The sequence below is a fragment of the Biomphalaria glabrata genome, chromosome 4 (assembly GCF_947242115.1).
Source record: "Biomphalaria glabrata chromosome 4, xgBioGlab47.1, whole genome shotgun sequence".
Lineage (NCBI taxonomy): Eukaryota > Metazoa > Mollusca > Gastropoda > Planorbidae > Biomphalaria > Biomphalaria glabrata.
Window position 1 is genome coordinate 16,621,986 of NC_074714.1, and position 17,666 is coordinate 16,639,651.

Here is a 17,666-nt window from a genome sequence, read left to right on the forward strand (position 1 = left end):
AAAAAACAAAACAACAACATTTACTGAAATAACCTAATACATGTATAGGCCTATAGATTTGAAAAAGAGATAGGCTATATAAAATGCACATGTTTCTGAGCAACTTCAGAATAATGGAGTTATATCTAGACTCCTAGAGTCTATATCAGAACATACTAATGGGGTTATATTTGGACTCTTAGTTAGAGTCTATATAACAAAACATGAGCGTTATCGGGGGGGGGGGGGGGAGGTTTCTTGGGGCTCATGAAATTTCCCCCCCCCCCAAGCGAGAATGGAATTTTTGACTGATTTTTTGCTTTGTTTATTTTGGGTAAGATTTTAAATTGTAATATAAGACCATCCCTTACCCCAGAGCAGCCAAGGGAGAATTGACATTAAGATCCTCTTCCCGTGGGTTTTGCGGTTTAAATCTCCCTCTTCTGTAAAAACAAAAACAAAATAATGCAAGCGACAATCCCCAACTCCAAGAGCATAGCCAAGGGGGATTTTGAGTTTAAATCCACCTCTGAAATGTTTTTTTACGATAAAATCCCCTCTTCACTATAAGACTAAAGCAGATTCTAGAGGGCTTTATGTTAAAACCCTATCCAGAGGGATTTTATTTTACTCCCCCCCCCCTCCAGCGGGATTTGAACATACAAACCACCTCTTCAATTTAAAAAAAAAAGCAAACTATAAACTCAAACTTCTATGAGCGTAGTAATGGGTTACGCTCATAGAATTTTGAGTGTGTAATTTCCTTTTTTTTAAGTATTGAAGAGGTAATTTTTGCCTTAAACCCCGCTGGACGGGGGTTTTAAACTCAAAACCCTCTAGATGGGGTTTTAACTTGAAGCTCTTTTGGGGGGGGGGACTTAAACAAAAAACCCCTCTTGGCTACTCTCATAGAATCTAGTGACTGATGTACGCTTTAGTTAGTCTTATATGTATTATATTGAAGAGGGGGTTCTATCGTAAAAAAAAATTTGGAGAGAGTTTTAAAATACAAATTCACCTTGGCTATGCACTTGGAATTACGGGATTTTCGTTTGCATTATTTTTTTGGTTTTATATGCAAACCCCCCTGGTAGGAAATTTTAAACTCAAACCCCCACTTGGCTGCGCTGGGGCAAGTGATGTTTTAATATTAAAATCTCACCAAAAATAAAGAAAATTAAAGCAAAAAATCAGTCACCCCTTATGGGGGGATTTCATTTCGGGGGTGGTGAACCAGCTACTTCCATGGATTCGAAAGAGTATTTAGTGGTTAAACTCCCGAACTTCTTTATTGCCTTCACGTTTTGTAGTGAAGACTTTGCCTTTCCGAAAATTAACTTATCTGACTTCCCTTTCCGACACAACGTACTGGGACTAATATTGTATAGCACATGAAAGAAACTAAAGTTCTCGTACAAGGAATAACCTGACCATAGTCATGTACTGTTCTCTTTCTCAAAACATTGTCCCTTACAGTGCGCGACATTCTAAGAAAATGTGGTTTACTATTTCATCGTCCTCCCTTGCAGGGGCGACATCGTAAGTCAAAATTCTCTATAAATCCCCCAAAGTAGGTGCATTTTTGGGCAGTGTCAGAATCTGAATTGGGCTAGGATGACCTGTTTATCACGATGGAACTGTGGCTACTCATCATTACGGTCTGGTTTGATCTTCTGCGTGCATACCTCTCTCTTAGGCTAAATTGTCCCAGGTATCAACGTGTCAAACCAAAGTGTCTAGCGTCTGGTAGGAGAGCGTGCATTAGGTAATAATGCCAGTTTGGCTTTTGGGTTTGTCTAAAAGATCGGCAGCTCATTGCTTATCAAGCCGCTGTTGGTAGGCAGCCACTGCAATAAAATATTATAAAATTGTAACTCTAGTGGCGGACTGAAAGGGTTAATTTGTGTGCGGCCTACTGATACACACGACTCAGTCCAATCACACATGTCAACGGATCAACGGCTGTCGATAGACAAGGGACAGTACTGCTAGTTCACGCAAGTATGATCTGTGTTGTGGTCATGTGATCAAGAGCCTTCACGGTCGAGAGACAGTGTGTTTAAAAGGACAGTTGAGTCCAGGACAGCAAGGCAGTAAGGACTTGTGGTACCTTGAGTCCTCGAAGATGTAGCTGTACGAGCTAGAGAGACTAGTAATGTTTCGTTAGGCAGTTCTGTTAAGTTCAAGAAAGCATTTGAATTGATGTAGCCAATTGTGTTGAATTGGCTGTCGATGTATTTGTAAATTAAACCGCCACTTTGTTACTTGAAGCTCTTGTTGTCAAATTCTTGAGTTAGATGTGCTGTTTTGTGTAGTTAAGTGGTGTTTGCAGAAGGCCTGATTGAGAAGATCGTAACAATATTATGTACACGACATAGGTGCTCTACGCTTATTTACGTTTATTTGAGTATTTTTTAGATTGCTATTTTTAGTTATTGAAAATTACCCAATAGTCTCACTGATTTCACTATCGCTTTTGCTTTGCTAAATCCTTTTGTGCAGTCACTCCCGACCAAAAATACTCCTCTCGGTCAGTAGCCGCCTAAAAATGGAATAGAATGATCTTATCTTTCATATTATATCTTATCCAGTCTTTTAATATGACTTTTTATATTTCCTTTCTGCACGACACTCTTTTATATATTGAATAATATTCTTCGTCAAATTATTCGTTCTAAAGAGTAGCCAAATTATATTCAGTTACTTTACAATATCTTTTTTTTTTTACATATACCAAATACACTATTCTACTATTCTAGGTTTATTTGTAGATCGAAAATTATTATTTTTTGCTCCAAATATTAAATTTTATTTTTTGTTATTTACATTTTTTCTGAGCCTTTCTACCATTTTTCTTATGACAGATGCCCAGGCTACAATTTCACCAGAGCAAGTTTAAAAGGTTGTAATATTCGAAGTCTGTCTGCATCCAACAATTACCTGTCTGCTACGCTAGATTCTATCTACTTTTTAGCCAACTGGCTAAGAAACATTCATGCAGAAGTATGCCATGATTCAAGTAAGTTTTATTATAATACCTCCATTCAACGCGTAACTTTGTGGAAACATCTATGGAACCTGGACACGGATCTCGAAAACAGCTCCAATGATTAGCCTAGAAATTTGACAGTTGATGCATACAGTTGATGTATACAGTTGGAAAAAGAATTCAAGCTGGGAAAACTATAGTTAGTTTCAAAGTGTAAAAAATAACTAAATTTAAATTTGGCTAGAGAACGAGGATATTGTTATTTTGAACAGACTAAACGTCTTCGGGTATTTCAGCACGTAGGCACTAATAATAATGATAATAATAGTTTAACAAACATAATGTAGGATCATTGCGCTGTGATAACATAACAAAATGACAAACAAATAAAAAAAAAGTTTTATAGATAGGTCCTAATGCTCTTCTTGAATCTTGTGAAACATGTCTGTCTGAGATCAATGATGAGTTAGTTCCAAACCTTTTGTCCATACACTGAAAAGCCAAACCGTAACATTTGATGGAGAAACGTGGCATCACTAGAAGCGTTGAGTTCGTGGATTACTGGGTTCTCTGAGGTTTGCTAAGGTAAAAGGAGATTTCTTTAGTGTAGATGTACTGATGACAAAGTGTAGCCTTCTTGTAGTCGATTCTTGCTTTCAAGGGAAGCCAATGGAATGTGTGCAAGAGAACAGTAGCAGAATCGCATCTTGTTTTCCGTAGGACCATTCGTGCAAAATTGTTCTGAATTCGTTGCAGCTTGGCGATTTAGTCATCGGGTCTACCTGCTAGCACGGCGTTACGGTAGGGAGTATGAATGCCTAAGCTAGGTTTTTTTTGTGTTGACTCCATTGTTAAATATGGTCAGATCTGGCCTAATCTTCGCAGCTGCAAATAAAGACCCTTGCAGAGCTGACGTATGTGTGGGTCGAAAGATAGAGTTGAGTCAAAGAAAACTCCAAGATTCCGCACTACATGGACTTAAGGAACATGGCAGTTTGTGATCAAAAAGGAATCTGTGCTCTCGACTTTTGTGATGTTGTTCCGAGTGCCAATCTTAATTATTTTTGTCTTGTTCATTTTGAGCGGGTTCTTAACCATCTAATTGTTCACCCTTGCAACAGTACCACCGATTTTTGCTACCAGATACGATACCTCTGAAGGTACAGAGGAATCGTGTAACTGAGAAGAATGGGCAAATAAGTGGTATAAGAAGCCAGTTGGCTGTAGGACACCGCTGGTTGGTTACGTATACGTAGGGAAAAATACTGGGCCTAGAACAGATCCTTAACGTCCTTGACACTGTCCCGTCAACCACGACACTTTGAGCGAGATTCCTGATAAATTAGAAGTGGCAGAAACTGTAGCCAACTCATGGTGTTTTTTATATTTTCTTGTTTAAAAACACATTTTGTCTAAGGGGAAGAACCACACACACAAATATCAGTCATATATCTCAATACTGTAAAGTTTAACTCCCTTTTCTGTATAAAACAAAACTGATTAACTAATTGGTTTTATTTTGATTTATTCATGTACTGTCATCGGCTATGATTAATTTTGCAAAATTTCAATTTGATCCGAGAATGCAAGGTGCGAAAAAAAAAAGTGTAAAAATGTGTCCCAGACAGACAGACTGTCTGACTTAATAAAAACCTTAATAAAAATTGCAGAAGGATAACTTTTCTGTTCCTTGGCGATAGTCATATCTGAGCTTATTCAGGACCATAAGCAATAGTATGTATTTTTTTCATCTTTCCATTGGGTACGAACCTATGTTTGACGTTACCATTGAAAGTGAAGCAAATATATCCGACTCATTCTGAAAATTTAAACTGAATGAGCTAACTTCGAATTAGGTGAGGTAGAAGCTTTTTACCGTGAAGAAGCCTTATATAAACCCGTTATGTATCACGTAAAAAGACCGCCAGTTAGTAATTGGACTTAACATTAGCATATAGTGACCTGAGAGTATCGCTGCACAAATATCTCTTTCAGTCAGTTCAGATCTCTTTTCCCCCTTATTCGAATGAACAGAAGTGAGATTAAATCGGTTTCTCGGTGCAGCCTAGACCAAGGGCAATCTAGAGTAACATGTAGACTAGATCTAGATTTAGAACTTTCGGTTCTAAGATCTAGATCTACATTTAGTGATAAATAGAAAGAAAAGGGAAACAGCTGAATTAAAAGAAATTGTAGCTAATTGGTTTGTAGTTTAGAAAAATACCGCTACTATCCGCCGAGTGATACAAAGTTTGAAGTTATTAAAATTGAATATTTTAAAACAAAAGAACAGTTGAATGTCATAATCAGTTTAAGAAAGTATATGCAGTGCTTGGTAATATAACTTGTATTTAGTTTTTTAACTTCTCTCGTAGGAAACAGTGATTTGTACATTTTTTTTTTTGGTTTAAATTTCCCCCTTTCTCTCTCTCTGTTCCAACTTTCTGTCTCTGTTCCCCTTTTTAATCTCTCTGTATCTGTTCCCCTTTTCTCTCTGTTCCCCCTTTCTCTCTGCTCCCCCTTTCTCTCTCAATCTCTCTGTTTCCCCCCTCTCTCTCAAAATGTAAATTTAAACGACAGAACTATAATGTCGTAATCGACATTTTCAGCAACTGTTTGCCCAAGACTCCAAGAGATTCTCAAGACAGGACTAACTATCATGCCACTTCAAAAGTTAAACTACTCAGTGATAGATCCAGTGTACCGACCAAAGGAATTTACCGACCGCTATTTAGCAGACGTAAATAAAGACTTGGAAGTCATTGGTCAACGCGAGTGTCTGTATTCGATCAAAGTCAACACTGACCAATCGACATTTTCTCAAGTAAGATGCCACTAATTCTCAAATGAACCAAACATTGCAAAGAGATAAATGAATTATTTTTAGATATTGTCTAAAACTTTTATAACAAAATTGGAATATACAAAAGTTTAAATTCTGATTTACTTTAATTACTTCCTGCTCAACATTTGTAAATCTAAAAAAGTTCCCCTTTCAGAGATTGTGATCTATAAGGCAGATGATTTAAAAGTCATTACATTCTCAAGTAATGTTAGGTACCCAGTAGAGTTGGGTGGACTCTGGGGCGTCCTAAAAATCCCGAAATTCAAAATTCTAGTCTTTATCTATTTGGAAGTCAACATTTTAACATTCAGCCATCACGCCCCAATTATGATATAAGTCATAATTTTACATTTTACAGCAATAAGGTAGTTAAAAAAAATAAAATACAAAAGTAAAATTCCCCTTTCGTGCCAAGCTATCTATGGGGAGATGATGTCAAGGTCATCTGTTTCTGTGGCCCACAGTTAACGAGAATTTTTCACACAATTTAATTTTTAATTATTCGATCTATATAGAGTTAAAAAGGAATTTATAACCTCTATCCTGAGATGATTTTTAGCACTGATTAAAAGAAACAACAAACAACTGATGGTATTTAAAGCAGTGGCATACGTGTTTGAGAGGGGTGGCATTGTTCAGCGGACCGTGCAATTAGATGTAACAGATACTGACATTCAAGTGTTTTGAGGAGCGGGGAGTTGGCGGGGCGAATAAAAAGGAAGGCAGATAAAAATGATATAGTATTCCCAGGACCTTATTGGCTAAGTAGGAGAGCTGTAGGGGTGGAGAGATAGGATTTACAGGCTGGTCCAAGTCAACGTAGGCCTAATATATGTTAGAGTTAGCAGGTCAATGGAATGCATTGGGAAGCGTTTAACTTAATCTCATCCTATTGTTTTAAGAAAGAAAAATGGAAGGGGTCTAGAGCAAAAATAAACAGAATATAGCCTGGGAGCAAATCAACGGGCGATAGTCATATCTTCATTGAATGTTTGACAGTTACTGTCTGGCTGTTTAATAATGGAAACTTAGAAAATCCTATTGCAGTCTTATCTAAATGTAGGCTAATGTTACACATTCAACAACAAAGTAAGTATATATTTCAGATCGGGGCCTGTAATAATGGTAAGCTATCTATACAAGACAACTTCAAGACCATTATGAAACCGTCTCAGTGCAAAAGTCTGTGTCAAGAGTGTGCAGCCATCGGCAACATCGACTACATCTACTCCCACGGCACACCCGTTCTGGTTGGCCTTTTTTCAATCCATTGGCAGTCGACCCGTGACAGATTTGGCTGTGGGAAATACAAGTAGGTCAAGGTTAATTGAATTATATAATAACTTATGACTTAGGAATTTAAATGTTTATTTGACGTTCAGTTACATGTGTCCTCTGTGTACAACTAGCTGCGATTCCTATCAACAATAAATATCATTTATTTATTGGTTAATTGTTAACCTCTTTCTGTCGTAGAGTACTATAGTTCATCCTGTAAAACGATAGTTGTATTGCTCCCAGAGCTGAAACCAATGCATTTTCGCTGTCCATAGTTTTCTTTGTTTTCTATGTTGTCGCCACATAGTGCAGACTACGGCTATATTTTCGCTGTAGTCCACATCGTTTTCTACCAATGTGAGGTCCCATTATTTATTACTCTACTTTTACCAATAACGCATTGCTATTATTAATAGCAACGTGTGTCACAAATGAACGAAAATGAAAAAGTTGTATTAGAGAAAATGAAAATTTGTACATAAACCTTACATCGATAATGTTTGTAAAGAAACGTAACAATTGACGAATTAAATTTCTAGAACAATTAAATAGCCTACACATTTGTCTCTTGTTAAATGTCTATAGATGTACTGGCTTCAAGGCCCTGTATATTATATTTCTTAAATTGATTTTAAGATTTTGTTATCTATCAAAGTTTTTTATAATTTTACCATCACTATTTACTATCACAAACATATCAATACGTCTGCATTGAATAACTTAACAGTGTATCCCTTTCAGACTTTGCGTTTTAAGTTGGTTAATGATGAAGAACCCCTTTCTATAGTCAATGGTCAACTAGGCTGTCATGAAGTCAGCACAAAGACCAACCGCCTTTACATCCCCAACTTACTCTAGATCTAAACCACACATGGAGGCCAATAGTTGGACTGGTTGAGCCACACATGGAGGCCAATAGTTAAACTGGTTGAGCCACATATGGAGGCCAATAGTTGGACTGGTTGAGCCACACATGGAGGCCAATAGTTGGACTGGTTGAGCCACACATGGAGGCCAATAGTTGGACTGGTTGAACCACACATGGAGGCCAATAGTTGGACTGGTTGAGCCACACATGGAGGCCAATAGTTGGACTGGTTGAGCCATACATGGAGACCAATAGTTGGACTGGTTGAGCCACACATGGAGGCCAATAGTTGGACTGGTTGAGCCACACATGGAGGCCAATAGTTGGACTGGTTGAGCCACACATGGAGACCAATAGTTGGACTGGTTGAGCCACACATGGAGGCCAATAGTTGGACTGGTTGAGCCACACATGGAGACCAATAGTTGGACTGGTTGAGCCACACATGGAGGCCAATAGTTGGACTGGTTGAGCCACACATGGAGGCCAATAGTTGGACTGGTTGAGCCACACATGGAGACCAATAGTTGGACTGGTTGAGCCACACATGGAGGCCAATAGTTGGACTGGTTGAGCCACACATGGAGACCAATAGTTGGACTGGTTGAGCCACACATGGAGGCCAATAGATGGACTGGTTGAGCCACACATGGAGACCAATAGTTGGACTGGTTGAGCCACACATGGAGACCAATAGTTGGACTGGTTGAGCCACACATGGAGGCCAATAGTTGGACTGGTTGAGCCACTCATGGAGGCCAATAGTTGGACTGGTTGAGCCACACATGGAGACCAATAGTTGGACTGGTTGAGCCACACATGGAGGCCAATAGTTGGGCTGGTTGAGCCACACATGGAGACCAATAGTTGGACTGGTTGAGGCACACATGGAGGCCAATAGTTGGACTGGTTGAGCCACACATGGAGACCAATAGTTGGACTGGTTGAGCCACACATGGAGACCAATAGTTGGACTGGTTGAGCCACACATGGAGACCAATAGTTGGACTGGTAGTCAGAGGCTTTTGATACGAATGTAATTGGAAGCATTGTATGTGTAGTTGAGTGTTTATATTCATTACCACTTCCGGCAATAAAAACCTTACATAACGTGTAATTTAATCAATGTTTTGACCAGGTACTTTATACGGAAAGTGCTTTAGCTGTTTCAAACTTTTTTTTCTGAGATCTATTTCTATTCTCCTGATAACAAAATTCTCTCCCTTACATCCGTTTACAGAAATCAAAGTTTGAACTACCTGGAGACTGTAGCTTTCATGAGTGCTGTGGCATATCTGAGAGAAACTACTGGAATACAGTTTGGTTACCTCATCATGGACGATTGTTACAATCCAATCAGAGTCACCAATTTACTATCAAAGGTAAAGTTACTTTTTGCTTTTGATACAGGTTCTATAATAATAAATCACGACAATAGCAGTAACCTTAAGTGAAAGCAAGGCCTTGTTACTGCCAGTTACAGTAAAAGTACTGATAATATCACAATAGAGTTAGTAGGATCGCATATAAAGGCCAATAAACCTTTACAGAGACTATTTTGCTCTCACATTAATGTTAATAAACATATACTAAACGAATATGTTCACACATCAAGGCTAACAGACTTAAACTTAAGTTATTATGTAGAACACAAGAAGGTAAACAGACTTGAATATAAGTCTTATTGCTATAGGACAAAACGGAGCAGACCATAGAAGAGAAGCAGAGAAACAATAGTTGCATCTTTTTTTTTTAAATTGTATAATCTGGACTGCGATAGCCACAAAGTTTAACATACATTGTATCAGCTACATATATTCTATTTATTAGTCAACATTATTTAGTTTCTGTTGTCATATTACAGATTTTCAGTGGAGAAATGAGTATAGTGGACGGGAGCACAGGAAAGCTGTTTAGCCAAAGTGACACTGCTGTGTTTATTGGTGCCCAATCCAGCACCCTAACCTTGGCCATCTTGCCCTTTCTAACAGCATTGGGTATTCCAGTCATATCTTACAGGTCAGTTTGACTTCTTGTATACAACAAATGGGCCCAACCATTTTCTGCCAGGAGGTCAACTAAAATTCCCACATCCGTGTCACGGACCGCCTCTCCTTCAAATAAAAAATCGTATCCGAACCAAGCCTCGTGAGGACACACGTTTCATATAGAAGCGCCCCAAGAGCCTGAAGAGGAATGTAAAGCATCACTGAAATATAAATGATCAAAAGTGCAATAGCCAGTCAACACCAAATTTCAACCTTGACAACCAGGTTCCAGTCCAAATAATTCTTAGTCGGACTACTCTAAAACAAAGCCAGACAACGTTGTTTATATTGCATTTGTTTGCTCTTTAAAACAAAGACGTGCCGTTTAAGTGCCTTGCTAAATGACGTCGTGCCTTGCTATTTATATACATGTCATACCGCTAAATGTTAGCGTCTAGAATTTATTACAAAATGCATTGCTTCGTATGACAGTAAGTGACTAATATGTTAGACGCAATGAGATGTTTCACAAAATGTTAGAGAAGTGGGGAGAGACTAATACAGCTCGACTAAGCTCATTGTGACTATGTATGGGATATCTCGACTAAGCTCATTGTGACTCTGGGATATCTCGACTAAGCTCATTGTGACTATGGGATATCTCGACTAAGCTCATTGTGACTATGGGATATCTCGACTAAGCTCATTGGGAATATGTGATACCTCGACTAAGCTCATTGTAACTAAGGGATATCTTGACTAAGAGTCACCTCGACTATGGGCTATTTCAACTCTTGGTCATCTCGTAGGAAGAGAGCCTAGGAATGGCCTATGGTCTGAATGTCTCCTCTCTCTCTCCCCCCCCCCCAGGCAGCTTCTAGTTTCAAAGGAACGGCAATCGATAAAGTTTTGGGTCAGTCGCGGTGTGCATGAGTTAAACTTAGTTTACAGTAGCTAAAGAGTTTCATATCGGAACATTTATATTGTATAAATCTATTCACTTTACACTTTCAATATGTACACAGGTACAATCACATTGTCTGAACTATTTGTACAAATCTTATATCAACTCACTCTATCTGTCTGGTACACATTGTGTACACCTTATTTCTTATTTCACCTTACATAATTATTCATTGTCCCTAACACAAAATAAGTGACAGAAAAATTAATATTTATTTAACTAATTAATTAGTGATAATATATTTTCTGTATCATCGAAAAGGGAAACAAATTGTACAGTATATAGCTTTACATGTGCAGTTTTTCCCCTTAAACACACCTTTATATATATATATATATATATATATATATATATATATATATATATATATATATATATATATATATTTATTTATTTATTTATTTATTTTGCTTGTTTTACTTATTTTTAAAAAAATGTCACCATTGTCCATTTCACAGTGCCACCAATCCATCCCTTGTTGACTCGGTACGATATCCTTACTTTTCAAGAACTGTCAGCAGTGATGTGGTGCAAGCCAAAGCGATCTTCGAAGTTCTGAAGGCCATTAAGGTTAGCTTTCGATGGCGTTGTTACATCAATCTACTGCACTCTCTGGAACTCTTCACTGAAACAATGACAGTATCTTATCTTATATAATACAGACGTTACTTCAAAAAAAAAAGATGATTACGTCCTAATCGTCATGCATCTAGTCATGCATATTAACCAATGACTTAAATTTTGTCAAGTTAATGGTTTTCCTGGCTGGCTCAGGCAACCCATTCCATGCTCTAATAGCACTAGGGAAGAAGGAGTATTTGTACAAATTTGTCCTTGCATATGGGATGAGGAATATGCCTTTATCTTTGTGTCTTTCTGAGTATTTTATTAGGTATTGTTTTGTATGTGGAAATTATTGGTCAGTGTTTTATGTATAATTGCTACTTTACTTTTGAGTTCTCTCTCCTGAAGGCTTTCTAATTTTACTAAAGGTGTTACTCTAGTCAAATGTGAATATTCGTTTGTTATGAATCTCACTGCCCTATTTTGTGTTTGTTCCAGTTTCTTAATGTTTTCTTGAGTTGGTAGTACTTCACACAGTTATACTACAATACCGAGAATCAAATTTAGAAATGAGACCAACATACAAGCTTTAGAAAATAATTTTTAAAAACGTGTTTCAAGACATTGACTTTCTGAAATAGAAATAAGTTTGTATTTAAAGCCATATACACACCACTCAATGTTGCATAACGTAAACGTATTTTTCCTTTTTTTAAAAAAAATGCAATCGGTAAGCAGGGCCGACATTTAAAAAAATGGCATTAGATAATTGGAGGCTCTAGGCGAAGTGAATATATTGGCCCTAAATCAAATAGAAATATACAAAATGAACAGCAAAACAAAAATAAAATAACGCCATTTATTTAAAACATAGTCCAACACTGGAGACAAATTTATCAGAAAAAATTGTTTGGAGTCCTGTGCAAGGCTTTTAGGCAGCTACCTTGTTTGTCTATAGCTAAGGCCGGCTCTCCTGTAATCCATGAATATATACAGGTATTATAGCTTTCAGTTGCGCACAATAAAATGAGATGTTGACACATTAATAAGCACAGACTGGCCTGTATAGTTCAAAAGCACTGATGAAAGAACAAATGCTCTTTCTACTAGATCGACTGATGGAATATTGTGGTATGGGAACTAGTAGAACGTAATTGAGATGCTGATAATCTTGATTTAAAAAGAACACAAAAACAGTGGGGGCTAAATAGGTGCACACTAAGCACATGAACGAAAGAAATGGAAATAAATAGGGAAAAAAAGATGCAAGAAAAATATTTCTGTCTTTAAATTCTATTTTTGCCTACATGCATCTCGCTGTGTCCGACTTGTCGTCGTTTTCAGTTTTTTAATCACAGACTAACAAGGAAAAGATCAATAGTTTTAAGTTTGTATGTTTAAAGGCCTATTTTTTTTCAAGTCCATCTCCTTTTACAACACTCTACTTTGATAAAAAAAAATCTTGATTTCTAGTTTGTATGTCTAGCACTTTGTTTTTAAAAGTTAGCTTTCAGTTTAGTTAATTATTTAAAAGAAAAAAATAGCTTTTGAGACTCATTGTCTCAGTATAAACCAAACTAATACTTTGCTGCAGTCTCATTCGTTATCCTAAACAGTGCTTTTTTTTGTTAAAAAAAAATAGGTGCGGTACTCATTGATGGATTGCCTAACTTCTAACGACTAATAATAATAAGGCTAGTCCTCGAGTCCGAAGATTAGTGAGGAATGCAGTATGTCCCAGCTGTGACCTACATATTTTGACAAATTTAATACATTAATAATAAACGTTAAAATACAAGAAAAGTAATATTTTTTACCCACATCGAAAAAGGTGCCGATACGCCCAATCGGTAGGTACCGTCACAAAAAAAAAGCACTGATCCTAAACACGACTCATGTTTCACTGCAGATAATCTTTCTTACTTAAGGAAAGTTGTAGTTTTACCTACTTCTTACTTCCAGTTGTTACAATTATTGTTGTGATTTCATTATCATCATCATCAAACTCCAGTTGAGTGAGGGCTTGAGAGGCTCAAATCCTCTCTCGCTAAAGCCCTGGACAGAAACCCTGCTGTCTTGCGTAGTGCATACATGTCAACACGCAGGTAGAGAATTTCTAGTTTCCAAGACCTGTCGAGACAGAGATCAGCAAGTCTGGTGCAAGTCTGATTTAATTATAAACTAATGCATGAAAAATGTATACGTTCTTCCCTTAAGTTTGACTAGTACGCTAATCTTGACTTTTAAGGTTACCCGTGTTGGTGCAATTGTCTACAAGAGCGTCTATGGCATAGACTTGTACAAGCAGCTGCGTTCATTGACTGACGCTGGAGGCATTTGTATGGATGTCGCCTTTGAAATTGATGAAAACACTCCTGCCAATGAATTGGCTGCCAGGATGAACAAGTACCGCAATAATTTTCTGAATGTAAGTGTTAGGGTAAGGGTTAATGTAAGTGTTAGGGTTAGTGTAAGTGTAAGGGTTAGGGTTAGTGTAAGTGTTGATTGAAACAAGAAGAACATTAAAAATACTTTTTAAAAAGACAAGACCTTCTTTATGCAACTTATTGAGCTATTGTTAGATAAAAACAATTGAACATTATTTTATCCCGCATCTCCACCTTCTCCCCGAGAAAGAATCCTGCGAATGTATAGATCTAGTACACGTTAGAATATTTCAATGATACGTATTACGCATTAACATCTAGACTCAGAAGACGATACGCTAAATGTTCCTGAACATTAATTGATTAAACTCTGCAGTCAGAAAAACTTTGCCTTCAGAAATTCCCGAAAACGATAGTCATTTCAAAAACCTGATAGTCCTTTCAAAGCCGATGTTGGATCTAGACCTAGATATAGATCTCTTGCCAAATTTTAATTAACTTTTTTTAACCTGCAAAATGATAACGGTCAAGCTAAAGTTTTCATCTTGTGGCCTACGAGCTAGTTATTCTTTTCACAGCGATATACATTAACTCTAACATTTCTAGACAAATCGTTAGAGCCGTTTTTCATAGAGTTCTGACTTTAATAGAGGTGTTGTAATAAAGAATAGATAGGTTTAATAATTGGAATCAACGAAAGCCTTAAATAGTTTTATTATTGACTATATTGATTGTCCTATTCCCAAAACTCTGACACCGTTACCGCGATATATAAAAACAGGAACTGTAACGTCTGTCTTTCAAGAAGGTGTTTCTTTCTAAGCTGTGTTTACCAATATTCATGAAAATAATACGCTACGGTAAAGATGGGTGTCCAATGGGCTTTGTATAACATAATACGAATTTTCAAATCTTTTATATTTGCTTATATTTCTTTAAAACTGTCCTTCTCGAACTCACTGGCGAATATCTGTTGTGACTATGAAATGATCACATTAGAAGCAGACTGTATGGCCTCGAGCAAATATAAAAGTGTAAAAAAGTGAGATCTGAACAACAACAAAGAGACTTGTTTATTGATCTCTATTTTATTTGCTAAACATTTAAATTTATATTATAATAGATATTATTATAACATATATTTATATATATATATATATACAAAATACAAATACACCAAAATACACCAAACTATACACAGAAACTTTATCTTTAGGTCATTGTTGTGTTGGCTGTGAATCAAATCATAACAAACATGCTGAATGCTGTCCAGTACCAGGACACGTTTACCTTTATTGGAAGTGAGGCCTGGGGCGTGGACTACGACCTCTTGGACAACAGGGGTGAAAAGGCCAGGGGCTCAATTGTGTTGGGTCTGCCTCTGGAGTACAATGCCAGCAATGTCCTACAGGTAAGAGCAATGTGTTTTAGCAAGGGAGATTGCGAAGATTTGAGCAAGTAGTATGGTTAGTTTTAACAATAGAGACAGGGGAAGAAAGAGAGCTAGAGGAGCAAGAAAGATATTCACTGACTCGTTATTTAATAAGATAAGAGAAAGATTTGCAATCCTATTCAAAGAATAATACCATATAGATAATAATTAATGAGATAACTGAATGTTAAGCCCTCATCCAACTTGATGTCGATAGTGACCATCAATGAATCCCAATGGACTAACTATTTATAAAACGTCTTACTACATTGTAGAGCCGCGATTCTGATGGCTTGATTCGTCATATTCTATATATATTGTATTACTTACTTGGTGCTCTTATCCAATGCCCATAGTTATTGCAAATAAAAAAAGAATACAGCTTAGAAATGGGCTAGAAAACTTGGTTGCTTGTAAACTGTTTGACATGTTTGGGAAATTCCTTCCAAGTCCAAACCTCCCGCAGGACAACGTGGAATGGTAACGGGCAGGGTACGAAAATATATTGATGAAGGACTCATATTATGTTAGTGGACATCATCACAGATTTTAAGAGAAAGATTTTGTTTAGTAAAAATAATTGCAAAGACTCACTTCTTCAGCGATGACAAAATAATGGCTTCTACGTTATCTAATGTATTATATTTAATATCTAATTATTTGAAAGGACAAACAAATGAATGTTAAAAATCTTAATTGTGAGCAAAAACAAATATTTTTAAAATTTAACCTTACTAATGTGTTCTGAACTCATGTTTTTTTTTTGTACAGAAGAGTCTTGTTCAGATGGACCCCTATGCCAATTTGACAAATGATTGGATGAGAAATTTTTGGCAGCAATACTTTCAATGTAATTTGCCAGGAAGTTTCAGTAATATTTATGGCAAGGCATGTCCACAACGAACAAGTCTTGGGTGAGGGAAAAAGTATTTTAGTTCAAACATTTCATCAGTGTCAATGTTTGGTTTGTTATCATTTTATTGATATATTAAAGCTGTGAACATGTTTGTTTGAATATTAGTTAACTACATTCTTCAATCTCATATAGTCTATTAGGGAGTCACAAGATGTTTGTTTTTTTTGAATAATGTCTAGAGGGTCTAGAAGGGTTTTCTTGAGTTCCAGTCTCACCATTGATGAAAGGGAAAGAGTTCACCAAGAGAAAAGGAATGAGAGATTGGATCTTCTCCGACCTTTAACTAGACCTCTAATTGGACCTCTAACTGTTCAAAGGGAATCCTATCAGCCAGAATGATTAGATCATATTTTAATCACATCTCTTAGTTGTTTACTTTTCTGAATAGCATCCAATCGTTTACATATAAATGTTTACTTTTCTGAATAGCATCCAATCTTTTACATATAAATGTTTACTTTTCTGAATAGCATCCAATCGTTTACATATAAATGTTTACTTTTCTGAATAGCATCCAATCTTTTACATATAAATGTTTACTTTTCTGAATAGCATCCAATCGTTTACATATAAATGTTTACTTTTCTGAATAGCATCCAATCTTTTACATATAAATGTTTACTTTTCTGAATAGCATCCAATCGTTTACATATAAATGTTTACTTTTCTGAATAGCATCCAATCGTTTACATATAAATGTTTACTTTTCTGAATAGCATCCAATCGTTTACATATAAATGTTTACTTTTCTGAATAGCATCCAATCGTTTACATATAAATGTTTACTTTTCTGAATAGCATCCAATCTTTTACATATAAATGTTTACTTTTCTGAATAGCATCCAATCTTTTACATATAAATGTTTACTTTTCTGAATAGCATCCAATCGTTTACATATAAATGTTTACTTTTCTGAATAGCATCCAATCTTTTACATATAAATGTTTACTTTTCTGAATAGCATCCAATCGTTTACATATAAATGTTTACTTTTCTGAATAGCATCCAATCTTTTACATATAAATGTTTACTTTTCTGAATAGCATCCAATCGTTTACATATAAATGTTTACTTTTCTGAATAGCATCCAATCGTTTACATATAAATGTTTACTTTTCTGAATAGCATCCAATCGTTTACATATAAATGTTTACTTTTCTGAATAGCATCCAATCGTTTACATATAAATGTTTACTTTTCTGAATAGCATCCAATCTTTTACATATAAATGTTTACTTTTCTGAATAGCATCCAATCTTTTACATATAAATGTTTACTTTTCTGAATAGCATCCAATCGTTTACATATAAATGTTTACTTTTCTGAATAGCATCCAATCGTTTACATATAAATGTTTACTTTTCTGAATAGCATCCAATCGTTTACATATAAATGTTTACTTTTCTGAATAGCATCCAATCTTTTACATATAAATGTTTACTTTTCTGAATAGCA

General features: G+C 36.2%; 1 protein-coding gene across 1 annotated transcript in view; it reads left to right on the forward strand.

The window, feature by feature from the left end:
• LOC106065456 (uncharacterized) overlaps nucleotides 1–17,666 on the forward strand; it is a 69,736-nt gene that overhangs the window by 37,324 nt on the left and 14,746 nt on the right. The window contains exons 8-16 of the mRNA XM_056025791.1: nucleotides 2,844–2,998; nucleotides 5,578–5,792; nucleotides 6,920–7,125; nucleotides 9,200–9,341; nucleotides 9,824–9,978; nucleotides 11,370–11,481; nucleotides 13,724–13,903; nucleotides 15,079–15,273; nucleotides 16,066–16,208. Of these exons, the coding sequence (XP_055881766.1) occupies nucleotides 2,844–2,998; nucleotides 5,578–5,792; nucleotides 6,920–7,125; nucleotides 9,200–9,341; nucleotides 9,824–9,978; nucleotides 11,370–11,481; nucleotides 13,724–13,903; nucleotides 15,079–15,273; nucleotides 16,066–16,208 (1,503 nt within the window). The remainder of the gene's footprint in view (nucleotides 1–2,843; nucleotides 2,999–5,577; nucleotides 5,793–6,919; nucleotides 7,126–9,199; nucleotides 9,342–9,823; nucleotides 9,979–11,369; nucleotides 11,482–13,723; nucleotides 13,904–15,078; nucleotides 15,274–16,065; nucleotides 16,209–17,666) is intronic.